This window comes from Dendrobates tinctorius, unplaced genomic scaffold (genome assembly GCF_039654945.1).
Source record: "Dendrobates tinctorius isolate UK_male_01 unplaced genomic scaffold, ASM3965494v1 ptg000135l, whole genome shotgun sequence".
Taxonomy (NCBI): Eukaryota; Metazoa; Chordata; class Amphibia; order Anura; family Dendrobatidae; genus Dendrobates; species Dendrobates tinctorius.
Genome location: NW_027361803.1, coordinates 15,419,345 through 15,445,877, shown reverse-complemented (window position 1 = coordinate 15,445,877; position 26,533 = coordinate 15,419,345). Strand labels below are relative to the sequence as shown.

Genomic DNA, 26,533 nt, shown 5'->3' with positions numbered 1-26,533 from the left:
AAGACAGGGTTTGCAGACCGGTCACCATTCTGGTCGCTCTTTTCTGAACTTGCTCCAGTTTGTTGAAGTCTTTTTTAAAATGTGGTGCCCAAAACTGGACACAATATTCCAGATGAGGTCTGACCAAAGAGGAGTAGAGGGAAATAATGACTTCACGTGATCTAGACTGTATGCTTCTGTTAATACATCCTAGAATTGCATTTGCCTTTTTTGCTGCTGCATCACACTGTTGACTCATATTCAGTCTGTGATCTATTAGTATACCCAAGTCTTTTTCACATGTGCTGTCACTTAGCCATATTCCTCCCATTCTGTATATGCTTTTTTCATTTTTATTGCCCAGATGTAGTACTTTGCATTTCTCCCTGTTAAAAACCATTCTGTTAGTTGCTGCCCACTTCTCCAGTTTAAATCTTTTTGAATCCTCTCTCTCTCTTCTCTAGTATTAGCTATCCCTCCTAGCTTTGTGTCATCAGCAAATTTAATCAGTTTACCCTCAATTCCTTCATCTAAATCATTGATAAAGATGTTGAACAATACAGGGCCCAGGACAGAGCCCTGTGGTACCCCACTTGAGACATTCTTCCAACTGGATGTGCAGCCATTTACGACCACTCTTTGGGTCCGATCACTAAGCCAGTTATGAATCCACCTAACAGTTGCCTTGTCCATTCCATACTTAGTCATTTTTTCAATAAGGATTGTATGAGAGACTTTGTCAAATGCTTTGCTGAAGTCAAGATATACTATATCTACAGCATTTCCTTGATCCACCCAATCAGTGATACCGTCATAGAAGGAAATTAAGTTAGTCTGACATGACTTATTAGTTACAAACCCATGCTGACTCTGTTTAATCACTTCATTCTTATCCAGGTACTGACATACATGTTGTTTAATAATTTGTTCAAAGATCTTTCCTGGTATAGAAGTCAGACTCACCGGCCTATAGTCGGAGTGTCCAGGGGCTGATTCGGCCTTTTTGTGGTTGGAGGAGGTTTGGAGAAACATTGGGGAGGCTCAGGGTAAATATAAATTTTTTGCGGATAAACGACGTTCGGTGGGGCCGACTTATCAGGTGGGGGATAAGGTATGATTATCCACCAAAAACATAAGGCTGAGAATTCCCTCTGCTAAGTCCCAAGTTTATTGGTCCGTATGAGATTTTAGAGGTGATTAATCCTGTGGCCTTTCACCTGCGTTTGCCTCCGTCCTTACGGATTCCTAATGTGTCCATAAAGCGCTTCTGAAGCCGTCGGTGCCTTCCTCTGATAAGGCTCCCTCGCACCCGCCGCCTGTTATGGTAGATGGTCAGACCGAGTACGAGGTGGAACAGGTGGTGGATTCTTGTATGCTCCGTCGTTCTCTTCAGTACTTGGTTCATTGGAAATGATACGGTCCTGAGGATCGGTCATGGGTGCCGGCGCGTTCGGTCCATGCGGATCGGTTGGTCCGGGCCTTTCACGCTCGTCATCCAGGGAAGCCTGGGGGTCCAGTGGCCCCCCACTGAGAGGGGGGTACTGTCATGGTCCAGTCCGGATTTTATTTTCTACTGTCTTCACTCCGGACTGGTCATGCGGGAGTTGATCTCCTCAGCCTCATTCTAGAGCTAGCTGGGCTATTTCAGTCTCTCACAGCCTGCTGACCAGTGTTAGTGATAGCTCAAGCTTCCAGTTTAGAGCCTCTGACCCTTGTACCTTGGTGATCCTCCTGCCTTTGACTGATATTCACGTGTGTGACCCGGACTGATTTCTGACCCCGTCTCTTGGTATTGGTCTCTGCTGTTACGTTCCCTCTCTGGCATCTGACTCCCCGACTTGTACCCCGACCACGTATTTCGACTTCCGTTTTGGACCCCGTGCTCATGTTCTGGCTTTATGACTCTCGGCTTGGTATTTTGACTACGTGTATTGCTGCTCCTTCTGGTACGTCTGCTCCTGCTAGTTTCTGACTCGGTTTGTATGACTATTCTCTCTCGTTACCTGTGGCACCTGTGCTGCTGCTCAGGGTTGCTGCTCTTAGTGTGTAACCTCTCTTCCCTCACCAGCTCCCCCTGGATGAGGTTTCACCACAATCAGGTTTCATGTCTGGACTGGGCCATTCGCTGATGTTCTTTAGAGAAGGTAGCTAGCTGAGCGAGACGGTCTCTGAACTCTAGAACATAAGGAACGATGGGCATATCGGTATCTGAGATGTCTCCCTCCAAATGTTCTTTCAGAAGACTGAGAGGCCCACAGACCTTCCGGATAAACAATAGTTCGAAGGGAGAGAACCCTGTGGACTCTTGGGGAACCTCCCGATAGGCGAAGAGGAGATGTGGCAGGTATTTTTCCCAGTCTTTTTCAACGTCAGCAAAAGCCCTCAGCATATTTTTAGGGTTCCATTAAAGCGTTCACATAGTCCGTTGGTCTGCGGGTGGTATGGAGTGGTGCGTATGGCTCGAACACCACAGGAATGCCATAGGGACTGGACCAGATCTGACATGAACTGAGTGCCTTGATCCGATAATATTTCACTAGGAGATACTACCCGGGTAAAGATGGTAACAAGGGCCTCGGCTACCTTTACTGTTGTAATACCGGACAGGGCCACAGGTTCAGGATACCTAGTGGCATAGTCCACCACGGTCAGGATATATTTTTTCCCCGATCGGCTGGGGTGGGCCAGAGGACCTATGATGTCGACAGCTACACGTTGAAATGGTTCTTCAATTATGGGCAGGGATTGCAGGGGTACCTTATGTCGAGCTCCTAGATGCCGCATTCGCTGGCACACATCGCAGGTGCGGCAATAATGGGCTACCAACTGTGAGATGCCCGGCCAGTAAAAACTTTGGGTGAGTCTCTTTTCAGTCCTTTTTCTCCCTTGATGCCCAGCCAAGGGGATGTCATGGGCCAGTTGGACTAGCTGTGCCCTGTACTTCTGAGAGACAATGAGTTGCCTGGTCGTTGCGTCAGGGTTGCCCTGGTCACTGCCTTTTGTTACACGATAATACAGTCCGTTTTCTCGAGTGAAGCCATCCCCATTATCTCCCTTGTACCCAGTTTCTGCCTTTCGCCTAAGGGCTGCTAAGGTAGTGTCACCCTCTATTTCTCTCCTAAACTCCTCTCTTGCCCAAGACTCTCCCAATGTAGTAGCAGCGAAAGTATTGCTTACCGACTCTGATGCGGTTCGTGGTGGTTGCTCCCCGGTGGGGTCCGGATGACGTAGTGCTTGAAGGGCCTGTAGTCGGGTGACTGCTCCCACAAATTGGCACTGTAACTCCCCAATGTCGTTCCCAAGGAGGATATCTGCAGGAAGTCCTCCCATAACTCCAATCCAACACAGTTTTTCTCCACAACCATAATCCAAACGCACAGAAGCTCGCTGTATATATTTGTGGGCACCCCCCGCCAGGACAATGGGAATTCCCGGACCCTGGTAAATTGCCTCGGGTCAAACCACACGGGGGTCAGCGATAGTCAGAAATGCCCCTGTGTCTCTAAATCTTGACACTTTGTATCCGTCAATTAAGACATCCTGCAGGTGGCGATGCCGTTGCTCTAGGTAGCTAAAGGACAAAGGCCGGAGTCCGTACACTCCAGGAGGGAGGGGTATCTATGGTGCCGGGGTCGGTGGTCCACTCTGGTGGGGGTGGTGTTAGCTCTTCCTCAGGCGGGATGGAGTGCACAAGATGCACTGGACGAGGTGGAGCTCCCTCCGAATCCTTGACGGACAGCCAAATTGCAAATGTCCAGGTTGCCCACACTCATAACATCTCCTCTCTGTGATACCCCCAGGTCGTGGTCGGAACTGTTGGGGCCTAGGATTGTGAGGCGTGATTGTCATCTGCTTGCGACTAGGTGGAAGGGTAGATATAATTGGAGGGGGACGGGGCACGGGAGCAGGCCGTGGTTCATTGTCCAGAAGCCTCGTCCATTGTGGTCGGATAGTAAGAGCTTCATCGGCCAGGGCTGCAGCTCTATCCACGGCGTGCGCTCCCGGACCCATTCCCGTACCTCTGCAGGGCACTTTGCAAGAAATTGTTCTATAAGGAACGCCTGTATAACATCTTCAACAGTAAAGGCGTTTTCTGCTTCCAGCCATCTCCGACATGGCTAGGACATCTTATGTGCATACATCCTAAACGATCCCCCCGTGGTGCATGGGAGGTCTCGGAACTTGGCCCTATATGAGTCTGGGGTGATAGCATGGTAATCCAGGATGGTCCGCTTTACGGTGTTATAATCCCGATTCCGCTGTGAGTCAATGGTTCGGTAAGCCTCCGCCATGCTACCGTTCAGGAGTCCCACCAACAAATGCATCCAGCCAGAGTAGGGCACCTCCATCACAGCACACTGCTGCTCAAAGTCCTTGAATAACCCCTCCACATCTCCGGAAGCCTCATCATATGGCTTAAACTCTGTCTGGGTGATCCATACAGGCTCCCGAATCGTTGGGTTAACACTCCACATTGCATTACTCCCTCTTTCAAGCTCCATTGCTTCTTGTCTCTGCTGTGCCCGGCGGGCAGCTTCTTCTTTATACTCCTGAGAGACGCCTGGGCCCAGAACCTCCATCTCTTCTTCGTACCACACCAACTACTGGCTTTTTGGGGTGGGGATCCCTGTCTCCAGTGCTTGTCCTTCAGACATCTGGGAGGAGGTGGCCGGGTTAGCATCCACCAATAGGTCAATTAAGGATTCTTTAGTCAGTCCCTGGTAGATCAGGCCCAGATCTCTGGCTCTCTCCTGTAAACTGGATATAGTCCAATTTCTGTACTCACTCTGTGGGTGGTTCTCCATTGGGTTACACTATGTTGATCCCACTGCTGCCACCAGTTGTCACGGGGTCCTTCTCCGATACCACACAATCAACAGAGCGAGGGAAGTGTGAACAATCCCAAGACCTTTATTATAGGCAAAACTAAAAGGTCCATAAACAATCCACCACACTGAGGATACAATAGTCCAGAACACAAATGCAGTTCAGTAACAAGATGAATGTCCAAGGAGATGAGAGTCCAATAATCCTGCAGACAGAGGATAAAATGGGTCCATATACTTCCCCTCCTCTCTGACATGCTGTCTTCACGCGATCATCACCACACAAGGTCTGACTTGTACAGCTCCTGTCCACCCCAGCCCCCTCCTTATGTCCAGGGGCAGTCAGACAGGTTGGGGTGGTTTTCAGGCCTCCCAGACCTGACAAAAATGCCTTGGGGATTAAGGCACTACAGGGGGTTCATCAAGAGGCATAGATACAGTCAGGCTGCAGACAGTAAGGGTACCGTTACACCTTGCGACTCACCAGCGATCCCGACCAGCGATATGATGCGGTCAGGATCGCTAGTGCATCGCTAGATGGTCGCTAGTGAGCTGCCACACAGGCAGATCTCACCAGCGACATAGCAGGGGTCGGGGATCGCTACTTACCTGTCAGACGAGGCGATCCTGCGACCTCCCGCCCGGCTCCACGCGTCACTCGTCATCACAGCAGGAAGCGCCGCAGGAAGTGACCGACGAGGAATGGTCCAGCAGCTTCTCGCGCGATCAGCGATAACCAGCGGGGGAGCCGGTCGGAGGTAAGTATCACATGCAGCGATATCGCTAGCAATATCGCTGCTACGTCACAAAATCGGTGACTTTACAGCGATATTGCTAGCGATATCGCAGTGTGTAACGGGGGCTTAAGTGAGCTAATTCAATTATCAGACTTTTGGAAGGTAATTGAGACTCTAGACAATATGGGAAATACATGGAATGTTACAGGGCAACAAAAGAGCACTATGGAAATCCGTAAAATATAAATAGACACAAAATAATACCCACATAACATATCACACCATCACAGTGCGGATTATCACCACCCCAGTCATTTGTGGTTCCAGTGACACCCCACTATGAACAGTGTGTTGTTTTTGCGCTGATTGATTTCTTGATTTTCTATCTTTGTATAAGGGGGAGCAGAGTTTTTTTGTCAGACGGTTCCAGATTCTCAACATGGAGAACCTTTTGATTTTTTTTCCTGTTATTTCATCCATTCCCTTACCGTGTAGCCATTGATGGTGCTGGCGTGCTGTCGGGGCATCCTCCATTGTACACTGAAGGCCGTACAGTTAATTGCTTCCAAGTGAATGTCCAGGGGAGGCCCGAGCCGCTCTGCAAAATGGAAAGTCACAGAATTAATGACTGATGTAATATAGACTGGATTCTACATCTGATAGAGAACCAACCCTGGTAGAGAACCAACTGTTGGATAACGACCCTGGTAGAGAACCGACCCTAGTAGAGAACCAACCCTGGTGGAGAATCAACCCTGGTAGAGATCCAATCCTGGTGGAGAACCAACTCTGGTAGAGAACCGACCCTGGTGGAGCACCGACCCTGGTAGAGAACCGACCCTGGTAGAGAACCAACCCTGGTAGAGAACCAACCGTGGTAGAGAACCAACCCTGGTGGCGAATTGACTCTAGTAGAGAATCGCCCCTGGTGACAAAACAACCCTGGTGGAGTATCAACCATGGTAAAGAACCAACCCTGGTAGAGAATTTACCCTGTAGGAGAACCAACCCCGGCAGATAACCGACTCTGGTGGAGAATAGACCCCGGTAGAGAACCGAACCCGGTAGAGACCCAACCTTAGTAGACAATTGACCACGGTGGAGAACCGGCCCTATGGGGCCACAATATAATATGGCCACTACAGTTACAAAATACTGTAATAAAGAAGATGAAGATGTCAGGGGTCTCCATCAAAGCAGTCCCTACCAGGCGACATGTCACTTGTGTTACTGCCAACATTACCCAGCACAGTGTGGATGGGAGATCTACATGACTTCTCAGCTTCCTGGACCACGGACCATCAGTCTGTCATCTAATGAGGGGCATTTTTACCAGCCTATAAAGCTTCTGCTCACTTTTGGATTGTTGTGATGTGGCAAAAGCTTTGTTGGGGGAGGAGGACAGATAACGGAAGGGGTTTTCTTGGACGGGTGCAAAGATACAAAGTGGAAGGGCAAGGAAGGGGGTGCACAAAGTGCAGTGACTGTGAGAACACAAAGTATATGTGTGGGGGTATAAAGTGTCAGGGGCTCTGTGGGGGGAATAAAGTGACAGGGGCTCTGTGGAGGTACAAGGTGGCACGGACTCAGAGGGGATATGGTGGTAGGGGCTCTCTGAGGGGATAAAATGACAGGGACTCTGTGGGGGAATAAAGTTGCTAAAAAGGAAGAAAAAAATGTTTATAAAATGGAAAGAGGGAGGCATATCTAAAGAAGAATATAATGCTGTCTGCAGAACCTGCAGGGCACAAATCAGATTATCTAAAGCTGAAAATGAATTGAGGCTTGCAAGAGATGTCAAAAGCAATAATAAAGGATTTTGGGGATATGTCAAAAGTAAAAGAAAAGTCAAAGATGCTATAGGATTTTTACAGGATGAAAATGATGAAATGGTAAGACAGGATGTTGAGAAGGCTGAACTTTTAAATTCCTATTTTGCATCTGTTTTCTCTCAGAAAGGAAATGTAACATCAACTGTTATTCACTGTCCTATTAAGGGAATAGAAGAATCCAGGATATCTATAAACAGAAAGATAGTGAGGAAACACTTAGCTAACCTAAATGAATTCAAGTCTCCAGGTCCAGATGAATTACACCCCAGAGTACTGAAGGAGATAGCAGAAGAAATTTTTGAACCCCTCTCCATAATCTTTGAAAATTCTTGGAGAACAGGAGAAGTGCCAGAAGACTGGAGAAGAGCAACTGTTGTTCCTATCTTCAAAAAGGGGAAGAAGGTGGACCCAGGCAACTATAGGCCGGTGAGTCTGACTTCTATACCAGGAAAGATCTTTGAACAAATTATTAAACAACATGTATGTCAATACCTGGATAAGAATGAAGTGATTAAACAGAGTCAGCATGGGTTTGTAACTAATAAGTCATGTCAGACTAACTTAATTTCCTTCTATGACGGTATCACTGATTGGGTGGATCAAGGAAATGCTGTAGATATAGTATATCTTGACTTCAGCAAAGCATTTGACAAAGTCTCTCATACAATCCTTATTAAAAAAATGACTAAGTATGGAATGGACAAGGCAACTGTTAGGTGGATTCATAACTGGCTTAGTGATCGGACCCAAAGAGTGGTCGTAAATGGCTGCACATCCAGTTGGAAGAATGTCTCAAGTGGGGTACCACAGGGCTCTGTCCTGGGCCCTGTATTGTTCAACATCTTTATCAACGATTTAGATGAAGGAATTGAGGGTAAACTGATTAAATTTGCTGATGACACAAAGCTAGGAGGGATAGCTAATACTAGAGAAGAGAGAGAGAGGATTCAAAAAGATTTAAATAAACTGGAGAAGTGGGCAGCAAATAACAGAATGGTTTTTAACAGGGAGAAATGCAAAGTACTACATCTGGGCAATAAAAATGAAAAAAGCATATATAGAATGGGAGGAATAGGGCTAAGTGACAGCACATGTGAAAAAGACTTGGGTATACTAATAGATCACAGACTGAATATGAGTCAACAGTGTGATGCAGCAGCAAAAAAGGCAAATGCAATTCTAGGATGTATTAACAGAAGCATACAGTCTAGATCACGTGAAGTCATTATTTCCCTCTACTCCTCTTTGGTCAGACCTCATCTGGAATATTGTGTCCAGTTTTGGGCACCACATTTTAAAAAAGACATCAACAAACTGGAGCAAGTTCAGAAAAGAGCGACCAGAATGGTGACCGGTCTGCAAACCCTGTCTTATGAGGAAAGGTTGCAGGATTTGGGAATGTTTAGTTTGCAAAAGAGAAGACTGAGAGGAGACTTAATAGCTGTCTACAAATATCTAAAGGGCTGTCACATTGTAGAAGGATCAACTTTATTCTCATTTGCACAAGGAAAGACTAGAAGCAATGGGATGAAACTGAATGGGAGGAGACACAGATTAGATATTAGAAAAAACTTTTTGACAGTTAGAGTGATCAATGAGTGGAACAGGCTGCCACGAGAAGTGGTGAGTTCTCCTTCAATGGAAGTCTTCAAACAGAGGCTGGACAGACATCTGAATGGGATGATTTAGCGAATCCTGCTTTGAGCAGGGGGATGGACCAGATGGCCCAGGAGGTCCCTTCCAACTCTACGATTCTATGGCAGCGGCTCTGTGGAAGAATAGAGTGGTAGGGGCTCTATGGAGGAATAAAGTGGCAGGGGCTCTGTGGGGCAATAAAGTGACTTTATCCTCTATGGAGGATAAAGGGACAGGGGTTCTGTGGGGGAATAAAGTGTCAGGGGCTCTGTGGGGGAATAAAGTGACAGGGGCTCTGTGGAGGTATAAGGTGTCAGGGGCTCTGTGGGGGGAATAAAGTGACAGGGGCTCTGTGGAGGTACAAGGTGGCACGGACTCAGAGGGGATATGGTGGTAGGGGCTCTCTGAGGGGATAAAATGACAGGGACTCTGTGGGGGATAAAATAACAGGGGCTCTGTGGGGGAATAAAGTGACAGTGACTTGGTGAGGGAATAAAGTGGCAGGGGCTCTGTGGGGGAATAGGGTGGTAGGGGCTCAATGGCGGAATACAGTGACGGTGGCTCTGTGGGGGAATAAAGTGTCAGGGGCTCTGTGGGGGAATAAAGTGTCAGGGGCTCTGTGGGGGAATAAAGTGTCAGGGGCTCTGTGGGGGAATAAAGTGTCAGGGGCATAAAGTGTCGGGGGCTCTGAGGGGAAATAAAGTGTCAGGGGCTCTGTGGGGGAATAAAGTGTCAGGGGCTCTGTGGGGGAATAAAGTGGCAGCGGCTCTGTGGGGGAATAAAGTGGCAGCGGCTCTGTGGGGGAATAAAGTGGCAGCGGCTCTGTGGGGGAATAAAGTGGCAGGGGCTCTGTGGGGGAATAAAGTGTCAGGGGCTCTGTGGGGGAATAAAGTGGCAGGGGCTCTGTGGGGGAATAGAGTGGTAGGGGCTCTATGGAGGAATAAAGTGGCAGGGGCTCTGTGGGGGGAAAAAAGTGACAGGGGCTCTATGGAGGATAAAGTGACAGGGGTTCTGTGGAGGAGTAAAGTGTCAGGGGCTCTATGGAGGAATAAAGTGGCAAGGGCTCTGTGGGGGAAAAAGTGTCAGAGGCTCTGTGGGGGAATAAAGTGACAGGGGTTCTATGGAGGATAAAGTGACAGTGGCTCTGTGGGGGGCATCAGGAGACAGGTGCCAGGCAGAAGATAAAAGTCATTTTAAAAGTCGATAAAATAACTGAATCTTGAAATGCCACAAACCTAATAGCTGTCGACATCAATAATAGAGACTCCCCGTCACGTCCGGTAACTGACAGTGGGGGAATAAAGTGGCAGGGGCTGTGTGGGGATAAAGTGACAGGGACTCTGTGGGGGATAAAGTGACAGGGGCTTTGTGGCGGAATAAAGTGGAGAGGCTCTGTGGGGAAATAGGGTGTTAGGGGCTCTGTGGGGGAATAAAGTGACAGGGGCTCTGTGGGATAATAAAGTTGCAAGCGCTCTGTGGGGGAAAAGGGTAGGGTCTCTGTGGGGGATAAAGTGACAGGGGCTCTGTGGGGGAATAAAGTGTCAGGGGCTCTGTGGGGGAATAGGGTGGCAGGAGCTCTGTGGAGGTATAAGTTGGCAGGGGTTCTGTGGGGGATAAAGTGACAGGGGCTCTGTGAGGGAGTAAAAGGACAGGGGCTCTGTGGGGGAATAAAGTGACAGGGGCTCTATGGAGGAATAAAGTGGCAGGGGCTCTGTGGGGGAATAAAGTGGCAGGGGCTCTATGGAGGATAAAGTGACAGTGGCTCTGTGGTGGGCATCAGGAGACAGGTGCCAGGCAGAAGATAAAAGCCATTTTAAAAGTCGATAAAATAACTGAATCTTGAAATGCCACAAACCTAATAGCTGTCGACATCAATAATGGAGACTCCCCGTCACGTCCGGTAACTGACAGTGGGGGAATAAAGTGGCAGGGGCTGTGTGGGGATAAAGTGACAGGGGCTCTGTGAGGGAGTAAAAGGACAGGGGCTCTGTGGGGGAATAAAGTGACAGGGGCTCTGTGGGGGTATAAGGTGGCAGGGGCTCTGTGGGGGTATAAGGTGGCAGGGGCTCTATGGGGGAATAGGGTGGCAGGAGCTCTGTGAAGGTATAACTTGGCAGGGGTTCTGTGGGGGCATAAAAGGACAGGGGCTCTATGGGAGAATAAAGTGACAGGGGTCTGTGGGTGAATAAAAGGACAGGGGATCTGTGGGGGAAAAAGTTGCAGGGCTCTGCGGGGGAAAAAGTTGCAGGGCTCTGCGGGGGAAAAAGTTGCAGGGCTCTGCGGGGGAAAAAGTTGCAGGGCTCTGTGGGGGAAAAAGTTGCAGGGCTCTGTGGGGGAAAAAGTGGAAGGGGCTCTATGGGGGTATAAGTCGGCATGAACTCTGAGGGGGAATAGGGTGGTAGGGGCTCTCTGGGGGATAAAGTGGCAGGGTTCTGCAGGGTTAAGAAGAAAGGGGCTCTGTGGGCAGAATAATATACCATGGGCTCTGGGTGGGATTAAAGTCTCAGGATACCCTACATTGGATATGATGTCAGCGGCTCAGTGAGGACATATAAACTCACAGGGGTTTGTGGGGGCATCAGGTGCCAGGCTCCCTCTGTGGGGGGCATTTGGTGCCACGCAGGAGATAAAAGACATTTTAAAAGGCGATAAAATAATAACTGAATCTTGAAATGCCACAAACCTAATAGCTGTCGACATCAATAATGGAGACTCCCAGTCACATCCGGTAACTGACAGTGCAGTCGCCGTATATTTGGCTGTCAGCACAGGTTGTATTATACAAGAAGCAAACACTAAATGTAAATCCACCATCACTGGCCCCAGGTGACTGTCACTGCGGCTTTTAGATCACTTAGCATTGAATTAATAGACTTTGTTCTCCAGCGTGGGGTGAAGTGACGGGTAACAATCCCCAGGGGGCGCCACAACAGACATTAACATAGTGACCAGATATGACCTGTTAGGAGCCATCACTGTCATCACCCATCCTCTGCTTCTTATCTTATACAATCTTTTTATCCCGCTCTCAGCAGATACACTGTATCCAGTGCAGACAATGCTCTGTGACTCCAGAATGATACAATGTATCCAGTGCAGACAATGCTCTGTGACTCCAGACTGATACATTGTATCCAGTGCAGACAATGCTCTGTGACTCCAGACTGATACACTGTATCCAGTGCAGACAATGCTCTCTGACTCCAGACTGATACACTGTATCCAGTGCAGACAATGCTCTGTGACTCCAGACTGATACACTGTATCCAGTGCAGACAATGCTCTCTGACTCCAGACTGATACACTGTATCCAGTGCAGACAATGCTCTCTGACTCCAGACTGATACACTGTATCCAGTGCAGACAATGCTCTCTGACTCCAGACTGATACACTGTATCCAGTGCAGACAATGCTCTGTGACTCCAGACTGATACACTGTATCCAGTGCAGACAATGCTCTCTGACTCCAGACTGATACAATGTATCCAGTGCAGACAATGCTCTGTGACTCCAGACTGATACAATGTATCCAGTGCAGACAATGCTCTGTGACTCCAGACTGATACAATGTATCCAGTGCAGACAATGCTCTGTGACTCCAGACTGATACACTGTATCCAGTGCAGACAATGCTCTCTGACTCCAGACTGATACAATGTATCCAGTGCAGACAATGCTCTGTGACTCCAGAATGATACATTGTATCCAGTGCAGACAATGCTCTCTGACTCCAGACTGATACATTGTATCCACTGCAGACAATGCTCTGTGACTCCAGACTGATACATTGTATCCAGGGCAGACAATGCTCTCTGACTCCAGACTGATACAATGTATCCAGTGCAGACCATGCTCTGTGACTCCAGACTGATACAATGTATCCAGTGCAGACAATGCTCTGTGACTCCAGACTGATACATTGTATCCAGTGCAGACAATGCTCTCTGACTCCAGACTGATACAATGTATCCAGTGCAGACAATGCTCTGTGACTCCAGACTGATACATTGTATCCAGTGCAGACAATGCTCTGTGACTCCAGACTGATACATTGTATCCAGTGCAGACAATGCTCTCTGACTCCAGACTGATACAATGTATCCAGTGCAGACCATGCTCTGTGACTCCAGAATGATACATTGTATCCAGTACAGACAATGCTCTGTGACTCCAGACTGATACATTGTATCCAGTGCAGACAATGCTCTGTGACTCCAGACTGATACATTCTATCCAGTGCAGACAATGCTCTGTGACTCCAGACTGATACAATGTATCCAGTGCAGACAATGCTCTCTGACTCCAGACAGATACATTGTATCCAGTACAAACAATGCTCTGTGACTCCAGACTGATACATTGTATCCAGTACAAACAATGCTCTGTGAAATAAACATCCCGGGCTGATACATTGCAACAAACCAGCAGAGAGATTTGTGCAGCTGCTGCTGATGTGTTCAGCTCACAGAGCATTGTCTGCACTGGATACAATGTATCAGTCTGGAGTCACAGACAATGTATCCAGTGCAGACAATGCTCTGTGACTCCAGACTGATACAATGTATCCAGTGCAGACAATGCTATCAGTCTGGAGTCACAGAGCATTGTCTGCACTGTATACATTGTATCAGTCTGGAGTTACAGAGCATTGTCCTTGTTGTGGGAAGCACGGACCACATGCAGTATTCACGCATGCTCCAGATCTCAACCCCATAGAAAACCTTCAGAGGGATTTGAAAGTCTGTGTTGCCCAGCAACAGGCCCAAAACATCACTGCTCTAGAGGAGATCTGCATGGAGGAATGGGCCAACATACTACCAACAGTGTGTGCCAACCTTGTGAAGACTTACAGAAAATGTTTGACCTCTGTCATTGCCAACAAAGGATATATAACAAAATGAACTTGTGTTAAGACCAAATACTTATTTTCCACCATAATTTGCAAAATAAATCATTCCAAATCAGTCAAGGTGATTTTTGGATTTGTTTTCTCATTTTGACTCTTAGTTGTGGTCTACCTATAATGTCAATTACAGTCCTCTCTTATCTTTTTAAGCAAGAGAACCTGCACAATTGGTGGCTGAATAAATACTTTTTTGCCCACTCTATATATCTGTATGTAGTGATCTCCCTCTAGTGGTGGCTGTATAAATCTGTATGTAGTGAGCTCCCCCTAGTGGTGGCTGTATAAATCTGTATGTAGTGAGCTCCCTCTAGTGGTGACTGTATAAATCTGTATGTAGTGAGCTCCCCCTAGTGGTGACTGTATAAATCTGTATGTAGTGAGCTCCCCCTAGTGGTGGCTGTATAAACCTGTATGTAGAGAGTTCCCCCTAGTGGTGACTGTATAAATCTATGTAGTGAGCTCCCCCTAGTGGTGACTGTATAAATGTGTATGTAGTGAGCTCCCCCTAGTGGTGGCTGTATAGACCTGTATGTAGAGAGTTCCCCCTAGTGGTGACTGTATAAATCTGTATGTAGTGAGCTCTCCCTAGTGGTGACTGTATAAATCTGTATGTAGTGAGCTCCCTCTAGTGGTGGTTCTATAACCTGCATGTAGTGAGCTCCTCCTAGTGGTGGTGGCTGTATAGATCTGTATGTAGTGAACTCCTCCTAATGGTGACTGTATAAATCTGTATGTAGTGAGTTCCAGCGATGGCTGGGTAAATCTGTATGTAGTGAGCTCCCCCCTAGTGGTGACTGTATAAATCTGTATGTGGAGAGCTCCCCCTAGTGGTGGCTGTATAAATCTGTATGTAGTGAGCTCCCCCTAGTGGTGACTGTATAAATCTGTATGTAGTGAGCTCCCCCTAGTGGTGACTGTATAAATCTGTATGTGGAGAGCTCCTCCTAGTGGTGACTGTATAAATCTGTATGTGGAGAGCTCCTCCTAGTGGTGGCTGTATAAATCTGTATGTAGTGAGCTCCCCCTTGTGGTGGCTGTATAAATCTGTATGTAGTGAGCTCCCCCTAGTGAAGGCTGTATAAATCTGTATGTAGTGAGCTCCCCCTAGTGGTGGCTGTATAAATCTGTATGTAGTGAGCTCCCTCTAGTGGTGACTGTATAAATCTGTATGTAGTGAGCTCCCCCTAGTGGTGGCTGTATAAATCTGTATGTAGTGAGCTCCCGCTAGTGGTGGTTGTATAAATCTGTATGTAGTGAGCTCACTCTAGTGGTGGCTGTATAAATCTGTATGTGGTGAGCTCCCGCTAGTGGTGGTTGTATAAATCTGTATGTAGTGAGCTCACTCTAGTGGTGGTTCTATAACCTGCATGTAGTGAGCTCCTCCTAGTGGTGGTGGCTGTATAGATCTGTATGTAGTGAACTCCTCCTAATGGTGACTGTATAAATCTGTACGTAGTGAGTTCCAGCGATGGCTGGGTAAATCTGTATGTAGTGAGCTCCCCCTAGTGGTGACTGTATAAATCTGTATGTAGTGAACTCCCCCTAGTGGTGGCTGTATAAATCTGTATGTGGAGAGCTCCCCCTAGTGGTGGCTGTATAAATCTGTATGTAGTGAGCTCCCCCTAGTGGTGACTGTATAAATCTGTATGTAGTGAGCTCCCCCTAGTGGTGACTGTATAAATCTGTATGTGGAGAGCTCCTCCTAGTGGTGACTGTATAAATCTGTATGTGGAGAGCTCCTCCTAGTGGTGGCTGTATAAATCTGTATGTAGTGAGCTCCCCCTTGTGGTGGCTGTATAAATCTGTATGTAGTGAGCTCCCCCTAGTGGTGGCTGTATAAATCTGTATGTAGTGAGCTCCCCCTAGTGGTGGCTGTATAAATCTGTATGTAGTGAGCTCCCTCTAGTGGTGACTGTATAAATCTGTATGTAGTGAGCTCCCCCTAGTGGTGGCTGTATAAATCTGTATGTAGTGAGCTCCCGCTAGTGGTGGTTGTATAAATCTGTATGTAGTGAGCTCACTCTAGTGGTGGCTGTATAAATCTGTATGTGGTGAGCTCCCCCTAGTGGTGGCTGTATAAATCTGTATGTAGTGAGCTCCCCCTAGTGGTGGCTGTATAAATCTGTATGTAGTGAGCTCCTCCTAGTGCTGGCTGTATAAATCTGTATGTAGTGAGCTCCCCCTAGTGGTGGCTGTATAAATCTGTATGTAGTGAGCTCCCACTAGTGGTGGCTGTAGAAATCTGTATGTAGTGAGCTCCCTCTAGTGGTGACTGTATAAATTTGTATGTAGTGAGCTCCCCCTAGTGCTGACTGTATAAATCTGTATGTAGTGAGCTCCCTCTAATGCTGACTGTATAAATCTGTATGTAGTGAGCTCCCTCTAGTGGTGACTGTATAAATCTATATGTAGTGAGCTCTCCTAGTGGTGACTGTATAAATCTATATGTAGTGAGCTCCCCCTAGTGGTGGCTGTATAAATCTGTATGTAGTGAGCTCACTCTAGTGATGGCTGTATAAATCTGTATGTAGTGAGCTCCTCCTAGTGGTGGCTGTATAAATCTGTATGTAGTGAGCTCCTCCTAGTGGTGGCTGTATAAATCTTTATGTAGTGAGCTCCCCCTAGTGGTGGCTGTATAAACCTGTATGTAGTGAGCTCCTCCTAGTGGTGGCTGTATAAATTTGTATGTAGTGAGCTCCCCCTAGTGGTAGCTGTATAAATCTGTATGTAGTGAGCTCTCTCTAGTGGTGACTGTATAAATCTGTATGTAGTGAGCTCCCCCTAGTGGTGGCTGTATAAATCTGTATGTAGTGAGCTCACTCTAGTGATGGCTGTATAAATCTGTATGTGGTGAGCTCCCCCTAGTGGTGGCTGTATAAATCTGTATGTAGTGAGCTCCCTCTAGTGATGCCTGTATAAATCTGTATGTAGTGAGCTCCCCCTAGTGATGGCTGTATAAATCTGTATGTAGTGAGCTCCCCCTAGTGATGGCTGTATAAATCTGTATGTAGTGAGCTCCCTCTAGTGGTGGCTGTATAAATCTGTATGTAGTGAGCTCCCCCTAGTGGTAGCTGTATAAATCTGTATGTGGAGAGCTCCCCCTAGTGGTAACTGTGTAAAACTATATGTAGTGAGCTCCCCCTAGTGGTGGCTGTATAAATCTGTATGCAGTGAGCTCCCCCTAGTGGCAGATGTAAAAATAAAAATGAAGTGAGCTCCCCATAGTGGTGGCTGAAGTGTTGGCGTCGGATTTCTGGGTTTACTCCGCAGGGATCCAGACCCTCACACTCTGCAGTCTCCTGCTGTTTATCTACTGCAGAGGAGATTGCCTTGCAGCAAATCTCTCCTGAGGCTACGTCCTTCTGTCCTCCTACTGAGCATGCTCACGGGAGTCATGTGCTCAGGTCCTGCTCCAGATCTCATTGGTCCATCTCAGAGATCTGGAAGTGTGCGGAAGGTCCCGGCTGCTATAAAAGGCGCACAGGGCTGTTCCGCCATGCGCTAGTATAGTCTCTAGTTGCTGCTGTGTGTATGGTGACGGATGTATGACTCTGGTGACTGACTCATTATGAAACCCCTTCCCTCTGATATTACGTATGTGGTCAGGGACGGAGTTAGAATCAGCGCCAGCGCTCCTCTGCTGCAACATCCACAGCTGCTAGCGTCCGACATTGCGCTTGCGTCATAGCTTTGTCGTTTAGCGCCAGTGTCCACGCCGCGCTGCAGCCCTCCTTAGCGTCCACAAGCTGCGCCGCTCCGCACACGGTAGGTCTAGACGGACGTAGTGTCACCGTCTTGGGCTGCTCCTGTGACCGGATACCGTGTGTGTAGTTATACTGAGTACTGTGACCTCAGCAGGCTCAGCCTTTTGGGTTTGTACTTTTTTCCCATCTCTGTGACTTATCAGAGATTGCTCTGCGCACCCGGGTGACGTTTAACCCTGTGCGCATTTCCGCCATATTGCGCCTGCCACCACTTAGCAGCAGTTATATCACCTACTGCACGGTGGACCACGAGCGGCCAACGCACTTTATTATTATTTTTTATTTAGTGCGTTCCGCCGTTCCTAACGTGAAGATGATTAGAAATGTATCATCTGACTGTAAAGGGACGGATACTTTAAGAATTTGTAAAAATTATATTTTAAAACGCCATTACTGTTTATGTGATTAATTTATTTACAGGATTTTTCACAGTGGGTGTGCAAACTTTTTCAATATATCGTTGGTAGAAATAACTGATAGATTATACCAGTCAGTGTCATTATATGGGATCGGCTTTACCAGCCAGCCCTGTTCACATGTGGCTTTTAATGAAATCCTGCTCTCGCCCGGTAATGGTCTCGCAATCCTTTGATGTGTAACATGTCCGTGAGTCAGACGTCATATCTGCAGCTTATGCAGCATAATTACAGCCAGTACCGAACTGTGAGGTTCTGGGGGTCAATGACAGGAGATCATTCTGGGGTCTAATACCCCCCCATATCAGACATGTGCACGGATTATGTACAGTGGGGGAATAAGTATTTGATCCCTTGCTGATTTTGTAAGTTTGCCCACCGACAAAGACACGAACAGTCTTTAATTTTAAGGGCAGGTTAATTTTAACATTGAGAGATAGAATATCAAAAATAAAATCCAGAAAATCACATTGTATAAATTATATAAATTTATTTGCAATTTGCAGTGAGAAATAAGTATTTGATCCCCTACCAACCATTAAGAGTTCTGGCTCCTACAGACCAGTTAGACGCTCCTAATCAACTCGTTACCTGCATTAAAGACAGCTGTCTTACATAGTCATCTTTATAGAAGACTCATGTCCACAGATTCAATCATTCAGACTCTAACCTCTACAACATGGGCAAGACCAAAGAGCTTTATAAGGATGTCAGGGACAAGATCATAGACCTGCACAAAGCTGGGATGGGCTGCAAAACCATAAGTAAGATGCTGGGTGAGAAGGAGACAACTGTTAGTGCAATAGTAAGAAAATGGAAGAAATACAAAATGACTGTCAATTGATATCGATCTGGGGCACCATGCGAAATCTCACCTCGTGGGGTATCCTTGATCATTAGGAAGGTGAGAGATCAGCCTAAAACTGCACGGGGGGGGAACTTGTTAATGATCTCAAGGCCGCTGGGACCACAGTCACCAAGAAAACCATTGGTAACACATTATGCCATAAAGGTGTAAAATCCTGCAGTGCCCGCAAGGTCCCCCTGCTCAGGAAGACACATGTGCAGGTCCGTCTGAAGTTTGCCAATGAACCCCTGGATGATTCTGTGAGTGATTGGGAGAAGGTGCTGTGGACAGATGAGACAAATTAAGATCTTTGGCATTAACTCAACTTGCCGTGTTTGGAGGAAGAGAAATGCTGCCTATGACCCAAAGAACACCATCCCCACTGTCAAGCATGGAGGTGGAAACATTATGTTTTGGGGGTGTTTCTCTGCTAAGGGCACAGGACTACTTCACGGCATCAATGGGAGAATGGATGGAACCATGTACCGTAAAATCCTAAGTGACAACCAAATTCTCTCCGCCAGGACATTAAAAATGGGTCGTGGCTGGGTCTTCCAGCAAGATAATGACCCAAAACATACAGTGAAGGCAACAAAGGAGTGGCTCAAAAAGAAGCACATTAAGGTCATGGAGTGACCTAGCCAGTCTCCAGACCTTAATCCCATAGAAAACTTATGGAGGGAGTTGAAGCTCCGAGTTGCCAAACCTCAAAATCTTAATGATTTAGAGATGATCTTCAAAGAGGAGTGGAGCAGAATCCCTCCTGACATGTGCGCAAACCTCATCATCAGCTACAAAAAACGTCTGACTGCTGGGCTTGCCAACAAGGGTTTTACCACCAAGTATTAAGTCTTGTTTGCCAGAGGGATCAAATACTTATTTCTCACTGCAAAACGCAAATAAATTTATATAATTTATACAATGTGATTTTCTGGATTTTATTTTTGATATTCTATCTCTCAATGTTAACATTAACCTCCCCTTAAAATTATAGACTGTTCATGTCTTTGTCAGGGGGCCAAACGTACAAAATCAGCAAGGGATCAAATACTTATTTCCCCCACTGTACATGGTAAGGCAAGCAGGTAGGTGGTGGGATTCACCCGGGCTCTCTCTCTGCAGGACCCATGGTATCAGCCTCCAGCCTATGGATATATTTTGGGATGAACACAATTTACAAAGTGTGAACAGAGCCGAGATCCAAATTCTGCACAGAAGAATCTGAGATATTAGATGATGAAATCTGAACGTCCCATAATTGGGGAAAGTTTCCCCTGGGCGGACGCCGTGCCGCACGCAGCTCCTGATACATACGCAGTTATAAAGTATCTAATCCTTTCTACTACCGATGACGCTGTATCCTCGCTCCCCAATAATCAGCCGCTCATAGACGCGCTTTCATTCAATTATTCATGAAGTCAATTTTTCCGAGTTCTGCAAATTCTGCTGAATATTCTTATGTAGTAATGAGGGAAAACAATGCAGATCGGCGACAGAAAGTTTATGTGTCAAATCAGCAGAAGAAGAAGAGGCAAAATAGGACGAGTTCTGTGACTTATCCGGGGTACGAGATGTTTGGCCGTGCGACCTGTCTCACCACCCAAAAAAAAGGGACACTATCACTGAGATTTATGGAGGAGCCATAGAACGCCATTCCAGTCCTGGACATCACTTTATAAGATACAAGGACACGGGGTCGCATTTATGAGAAAACCTCAAAGAAGAAAGATTGTTACTTCCAGCTTGGATAGAATGTGAATGCAGGTGCTGATTGGCAGCAGCGGTCACGGAATGTTCAGCAGTTCTGCGACTTGTGGACCAGCAATGACCCAAAATAATCCAACGCTTCCCAGCGGATCCCGATATAAGGAGCAGCTGCCTCTAAGCCAGAGCAGAACAGTTTAGATGCAATAGTTGTGCAATTGTCCTCTGTTACCTGCTAAAATATGTCCACAGGTCTAAGCCTCCAGGAAAGTGTCCATGTCCCAATTCTATCAGCAGTAGAAGAGGAAGAGAAACGATGAAACCTTGCAGCCTCCTAAAAAAATGTAACCCCCTCCCAATGTGGTCAATTTTTACTTTTTTTTTTTCATTTCTGTCTTTTTTTCAAAGCCTGGGGCTTGTATTTTGCATGCCGATCTGTAAACTTTATTGGTAAAAATCTGGGATACATACAACTTTAGATCACTTTTTGCATTTTCCTATTATATTATTGATTTTTTTTAAATATAGGATTCTTTACTTTTAGAGCAGGATTATCTACACTTAGAGCAGGGTTCTTTACACTTAGATCAGGAGTCTTACACTTAGAGCCAGATTCTTTATAGTAAGACCAGGATTTTTTACAGTTAGAGCAGGATTCTTTACTGTTAGAGCAGAACTTTTTTACAGTTAGAGCAGGATTCTTTACAATTAGAGCAGGATTCTTTGCAGTTAGAGCAGGATTCTTTGCTGGTAGAGCAGGATTCTTTGCTGGTAGAGCAGAACTTTTTTGCAGTTAGAGCAGGATTCTTTACACTTAGAGCAGGATTCTTTGCAGTTAGAGCAGGATTCTTTGCAGTTAGAGCAGGATTCTTTACACTTAGAGCAGGATTCTTTACACTTAGAGCAGGGTTCTTTACACTTAGAGCAGGGTTCTTTACACTTAGAGCAGGGTTCTTTACACTTAGAGCAGGGTTCTTTACACTTAGAGCAGGGTTCTTTACACTTAGAGCAGGGTTCTTTACACTTAGAGCAGGGTTCTTTACACTTAGAGCAGGATTCTTTACACTTAGAGCAGGATTCTTTGCACTTAGAGCAGGATTCTTTACAGCTAGAGAAGAATTCTTTACAGTTAGCGGAGTCTTTACAATTAGAGCAGGAGTCCTTACAGCTAGAGCAGGATTTTTTTTTTACAGTTAGAGCAATATTCTTTACAGATGGAGGATTCTTTACAGTTAGAGAAGGAGTCTTACAATTAGAGCAGGATTTTTTACAGTTAGAGCAGGAGTCTTTTTACAGTTAGAGTAGGAGCCTTTACAATTAAAGGATTTTTTACAGTTAGAAAAGGATTCTTTACAGTTAGAGCAGTCAGACTGCGAAATGTCCGACCACAAGAGGCAGCAATAGCTGACACTATAACAGAAGTTAGAAAGACTGGAAGATTTTCTCACTACAAATGGCAATGTGGGTTATCAATAATCTAGAGATGGAGAATATAGAACTGGTGGAGAAAGGAAAAACTTGCTGGACCTCTGCCTTTCTTCAACCTGTGTAGCATTGTAACTATTTAATATTTCTTTTTTTTTGTATATATATTTTTATTCAAAATTGGGACTTTAATCTGCAATAAATCAAGCTTTCTTACCAGCCTTTCCCCACCGAGCTCTGTCTGTAGGGCGGCATAATAGGAGTCCTTAGGTGGCAGAGCTGATGGGCTGGCGGAGGGGGCTTCATTAGACCACTGGCTATTATGTCAGGCCATCAGCATGTGCAGTGGATGATTTTGCAAACTCCCCTCTCCCGCTCTCTGACCACAATCTTCTTTCATTCTCTATAAAGAACTGCCAGGCTGCTCAGGTCACCCCCACTGTCCAGACTTATAGAAACATACAGGCCATTAACACCCAGAAACTTCTGAAGAACTTGCAGTCTTCATTGGCCCCTATCTCCTCCCTCTCATGTCCTGATTCTGCATTGAAGCATTACAATGAAACACTTCAAACTGCCCTGGATGAATTTGCACCCCCTATAAATAGAACACCACAACGCAGACGGCGACAACCCTGGCACACGGTGCAAACACGTTTCCTGCAGCGGTGCTCCAGGTGCGCCGAACGTCTGTGGAGAAAATCCAATCTACACGAAGATTTCATCCATTTTAAGTTTATGCTTAGAACATACAACACTGCCCTTCACCTCTCCAAACAAACCTATTTCAACACCCTCATCACCTCACTGTCCAATAACCCGAAACGTCTCTTTGACACTTTTCATTCCCTACTCAATCCAAGAGTACAGGCCCCAACCACGGAGCTCCGAGCTGACGATCTAGCCACTTACTTCAAAGAAAAAATTGACCAGATCCGACAGGAAATTATCTCCCAATCACCTCATACCATGCACTGTCCTCCCTCCCCCACTGCATCTAACTCACTCTCTGATTTTGAACCAGTCACAGAAGAAGAAGTAAGCAGGCTCCTTGCATCTTCTCGCCCAACTACTTGCACCAGTGACCCATTTCCGTCACATCTCCTCCAGTCCCTTTCCCCTGCTGTCACCCCTCACCTAACTAAAATATTTAACCTCTCTCTCTCTTCTGGTATTTTTCCCTCCTCATTTAAGCATGCCATCATACATCCACTACTTAAAAAACCATCCCTCGACCAAAACTGTGCCGCTAACTATAGACCTGTCTCTAATCTTCCCTTCATCTCTAAACTCCTGGAACGCCTGGTCCACTCCCGTCTTATCCGCTATCTCTCAGAAAACTCTGTTCTCGACCCTCTCCAATCCGGTTTCCGCTCTTTACACTCCACTGAAACTGCCCTCACTAAAGTCTCTAATGATCTGCTAACAGCTAAATCAAATGGTCATTACTCCATGCTAATTCTCTTGGATCTCTCTGCAGCATTCGACACTGTGGATCATCAGCTCCTCCTCACTATGCTCCATTCCATTGGCCTCAAGGACACCGTTCTCTCCTGGTTCTCCTCCTATCTCTCCGACCGCTCCTTTACTGTTTCTTTTGCCGGTTCCTCCTCCTCTCACCTTCCCCTTACTGTTGGGGTTCCTCAAGGATCGGTTCTAGGCCCCCTCCTCTTCTCCTTGTACACTGCCCCTATTGGTCAAACAATCAGTAGATTTGGTTTCCAGTACCATCTCTATGCTGATGACACCCAATTATACGCTTCTTCTCCTGACATCACGCCAGCCTTTCTAGAAAACACTGGCGATTGTCTAAACGCTGTGTCTAATATCATGTCCTCACTATATCTGAAACTGAACCTGTCAAAGACTGAACTCCTGGTGTTTCCTCCCGCTACTAATGCACCTATACCCGACATTGCCATTTCCGTCTGTGGTTCCACTATTACTCCCCAGCAACATGCCCGCTGTCTTGGGGTCATACTTGATTCCGAGCTTTCCTTTGCCCCCCACATTCGATCACTGGCTCGCTCTTGTCATCTGCACCTCAAAAACATTTCTAGAATTCGACCTTTTCTTACTTTTGACTCTGCAAAAACTCTTACTGTTTCTCTTATTCATTCTCGTCTCTACTATTGTAACTCTCTTCTAATCGGTCTCCCTCTTACAAAACTCTCCCCTCTCCAATCTGTCTTGAATGCTGCAGCCAGGATCATATTCCTCACCAATCGTTACACCGATGCCTCTACCTTGTGCCAGTCATTACACTGGCTACCCATCCACTCCAGAATCCAGTATAAACTTATTACCCTCACCCACAAAGCCCTCCATGGCTCAGCACCACCCTACATCTCCTCCCTTGTTTCAGTATACCACCCTACCCGCGCCCTCCGTTCTGCTGATGACCTGAGGTTGGTATCCTCAATAGTCAGAACCTCCCACTCCCGTCTCCAAGACTTTACACGTGCCGCGCCAATTCTTTGGAATGCACTTCCCAGGTCAATACGATTAGTCCCCAATCCCCACAATTTTAAGCGTGTCCTGAAAACGCATTTATTCAGACTGGCCTATCGCCTCAACACATTAACCTAACCTATCCCTGTGTGGCAGAGCCAAAAGTTTTACCATAACCAGGTTCCCAGCATCATGTTCCCACATGCTTTATGCATCCATTAGCCCTTTGTGTCTGTACTGTTACACACTTAACATAATGGCTGGTCCATACAATCAGAGCAACTGTTACCACCCACCTTTCGTGTCTACCTCTTTCCTCATAGACTGTAAGCTTGCGAGCAGGGCCCTCATTCCTCTTGGTATTTGTTATAATCTACTGTATGTGATTATTGTTATGCTGTAATGTCTATTGTCTGTACAAATCCCCTCTGAAATGTAAAGTGCTGCGGAATATGTCGGCGCTATAAAAATAAAATTTATTATTATTATTATTATTATTATTATCCCATACTCATGTTGGAGGAGGGTTAGTGATGGGGTGATGGAAGGGGTGGTCGATATTGACAGTGGCATCTAAGGGGATAAACTGCCGGGATCAAAGCCGTTTCCAATCCCAGCAGTTGTCAGCAAGGTGTCAGCTCAGTCCTGAACCCACTCTGGACAAGTCAAGGTCAGGGAAGGGTTAAAGGTCAATCTAGTGGATTCACCCCGTGGGAGTTTGATATATATGGAGCCATCTATGTATAGTCTTCCTCTTCCCGCACTTTAAGAGACCCTTTAGGATAATATTAGATAAGAGACAAGATTCCCCCCATTGAGGATCCTCACCTATCAACCAAAACAAAGAAACTCCAACTAAGAACAACTTTTTGTACAACATGTAATACTTTGTTTCGCCTGTGGTGGCGCTGCAGGGAAATTTAAGACCTGATGCCAGGTTATCTCCGCTGATCGCTGGGAGCAGGTTAGCAGCTTTGTTATGTTGAACATTGTATCGGTGAGTTCAGTTTTCAGACAAGATGTTTCTTCGTTTTTTGCAGTTTTTGTTTTGAACCCAGTCTTGATATTCGCTCTGGGGGGCAGCTGTTTATAGCTTCGTTATCAGCTTAATGAGCTTTTCCTGGGTGGTCACAGCAGACGTCCTCTGGCTGGAAGTATTTCGCCATTTGGGACTTTTTAGAAGAACACCCACGTGGGCCGGGACAGACCGCGCTCGGCTTTATACCAGATGTACAAAGAAAACATTTCTATACAGATATGACTATCACAAGAATGTAACAGCAGCGACTCGTCCCGTATGAGCGGCGGAATCCGCACCCTGGGCATTGGGGACAGTCCGGGCTCATCTTAGGAACTTATAAGCTCCTTTACACGCTTATTCAATCTGCTTTTGACATTAACATGATGGTGGATTAATGGACCAAAATCTAGTGACAAGATTCCCATCACAGACACCCTACATCAATGAGCCACAGAACACAAGGATCTCAGGAAGTTATCACTTTCCCCTAATCCCTTTGTTTGTCTAATGTTGCCAATAACACTGGAAAAGTTCATACTGGGGGCTGCGCATGTGCAGTGCTTCCCCATCTAAGGCTGCGCATGTGTATCTCAACCTGTGCATGTGCAGTGCTTCCCTTATCTCTGGTTGTGCTTGTGCAGTACTTCCCTGTCTCAGGCTGTGCATGCTCACAGCTTCCACATCTCAGACATCTCAAGCTGTGCATGTGTATTGCCTCCCCGTTTCAGGTTGTGCATGTGCATTGCCTCCACATCTCAGACTGCGCATGTGCAGTGCTTGCCCGTCTCAGGCTGTGCATGCACAGTGCTTCCCCATCTCAGGTTGTGCATGTGCAATGCTTCCCCATCTCAGGTTGTGCATGTGCAATGCTTCCCCATCTCAGGTTGTGCATGTGCAGCGCTTCCCCATCTCAGGTTGTGCATGTGCAGCGCTTCCCCATCTAAGGGTGCGCATATGTATCTCAACCTGTGCATGTGCAGTGCTTCCCT

The 26,533-nt window shown here is 46.5% G+C and overlaps 1 protein-coding gene across 1 annotated transcript in view; it reads right to left on the bottom strand.

Moving 5' to 3' along the window:
- EGFLAM (EGF like, fibronectin type III and laminin G domains) overlaps positions 1–26,533 on the bottom strand; it is a 145,785-nt gene that overhangs the window by 97,816 nt on the left and 21,436 nt on the right. Inside the window, exon 2 of the mRNA XM_073543962.1 lies at positions 6,031–6,140. Coding sequence (XP_073400063.1) covers positions 6,031–6,140 — 110 coding nt within the window. The remainder of the gene's footprint in view (positions 1–6,030; positions 6,141–26,533) is intronic.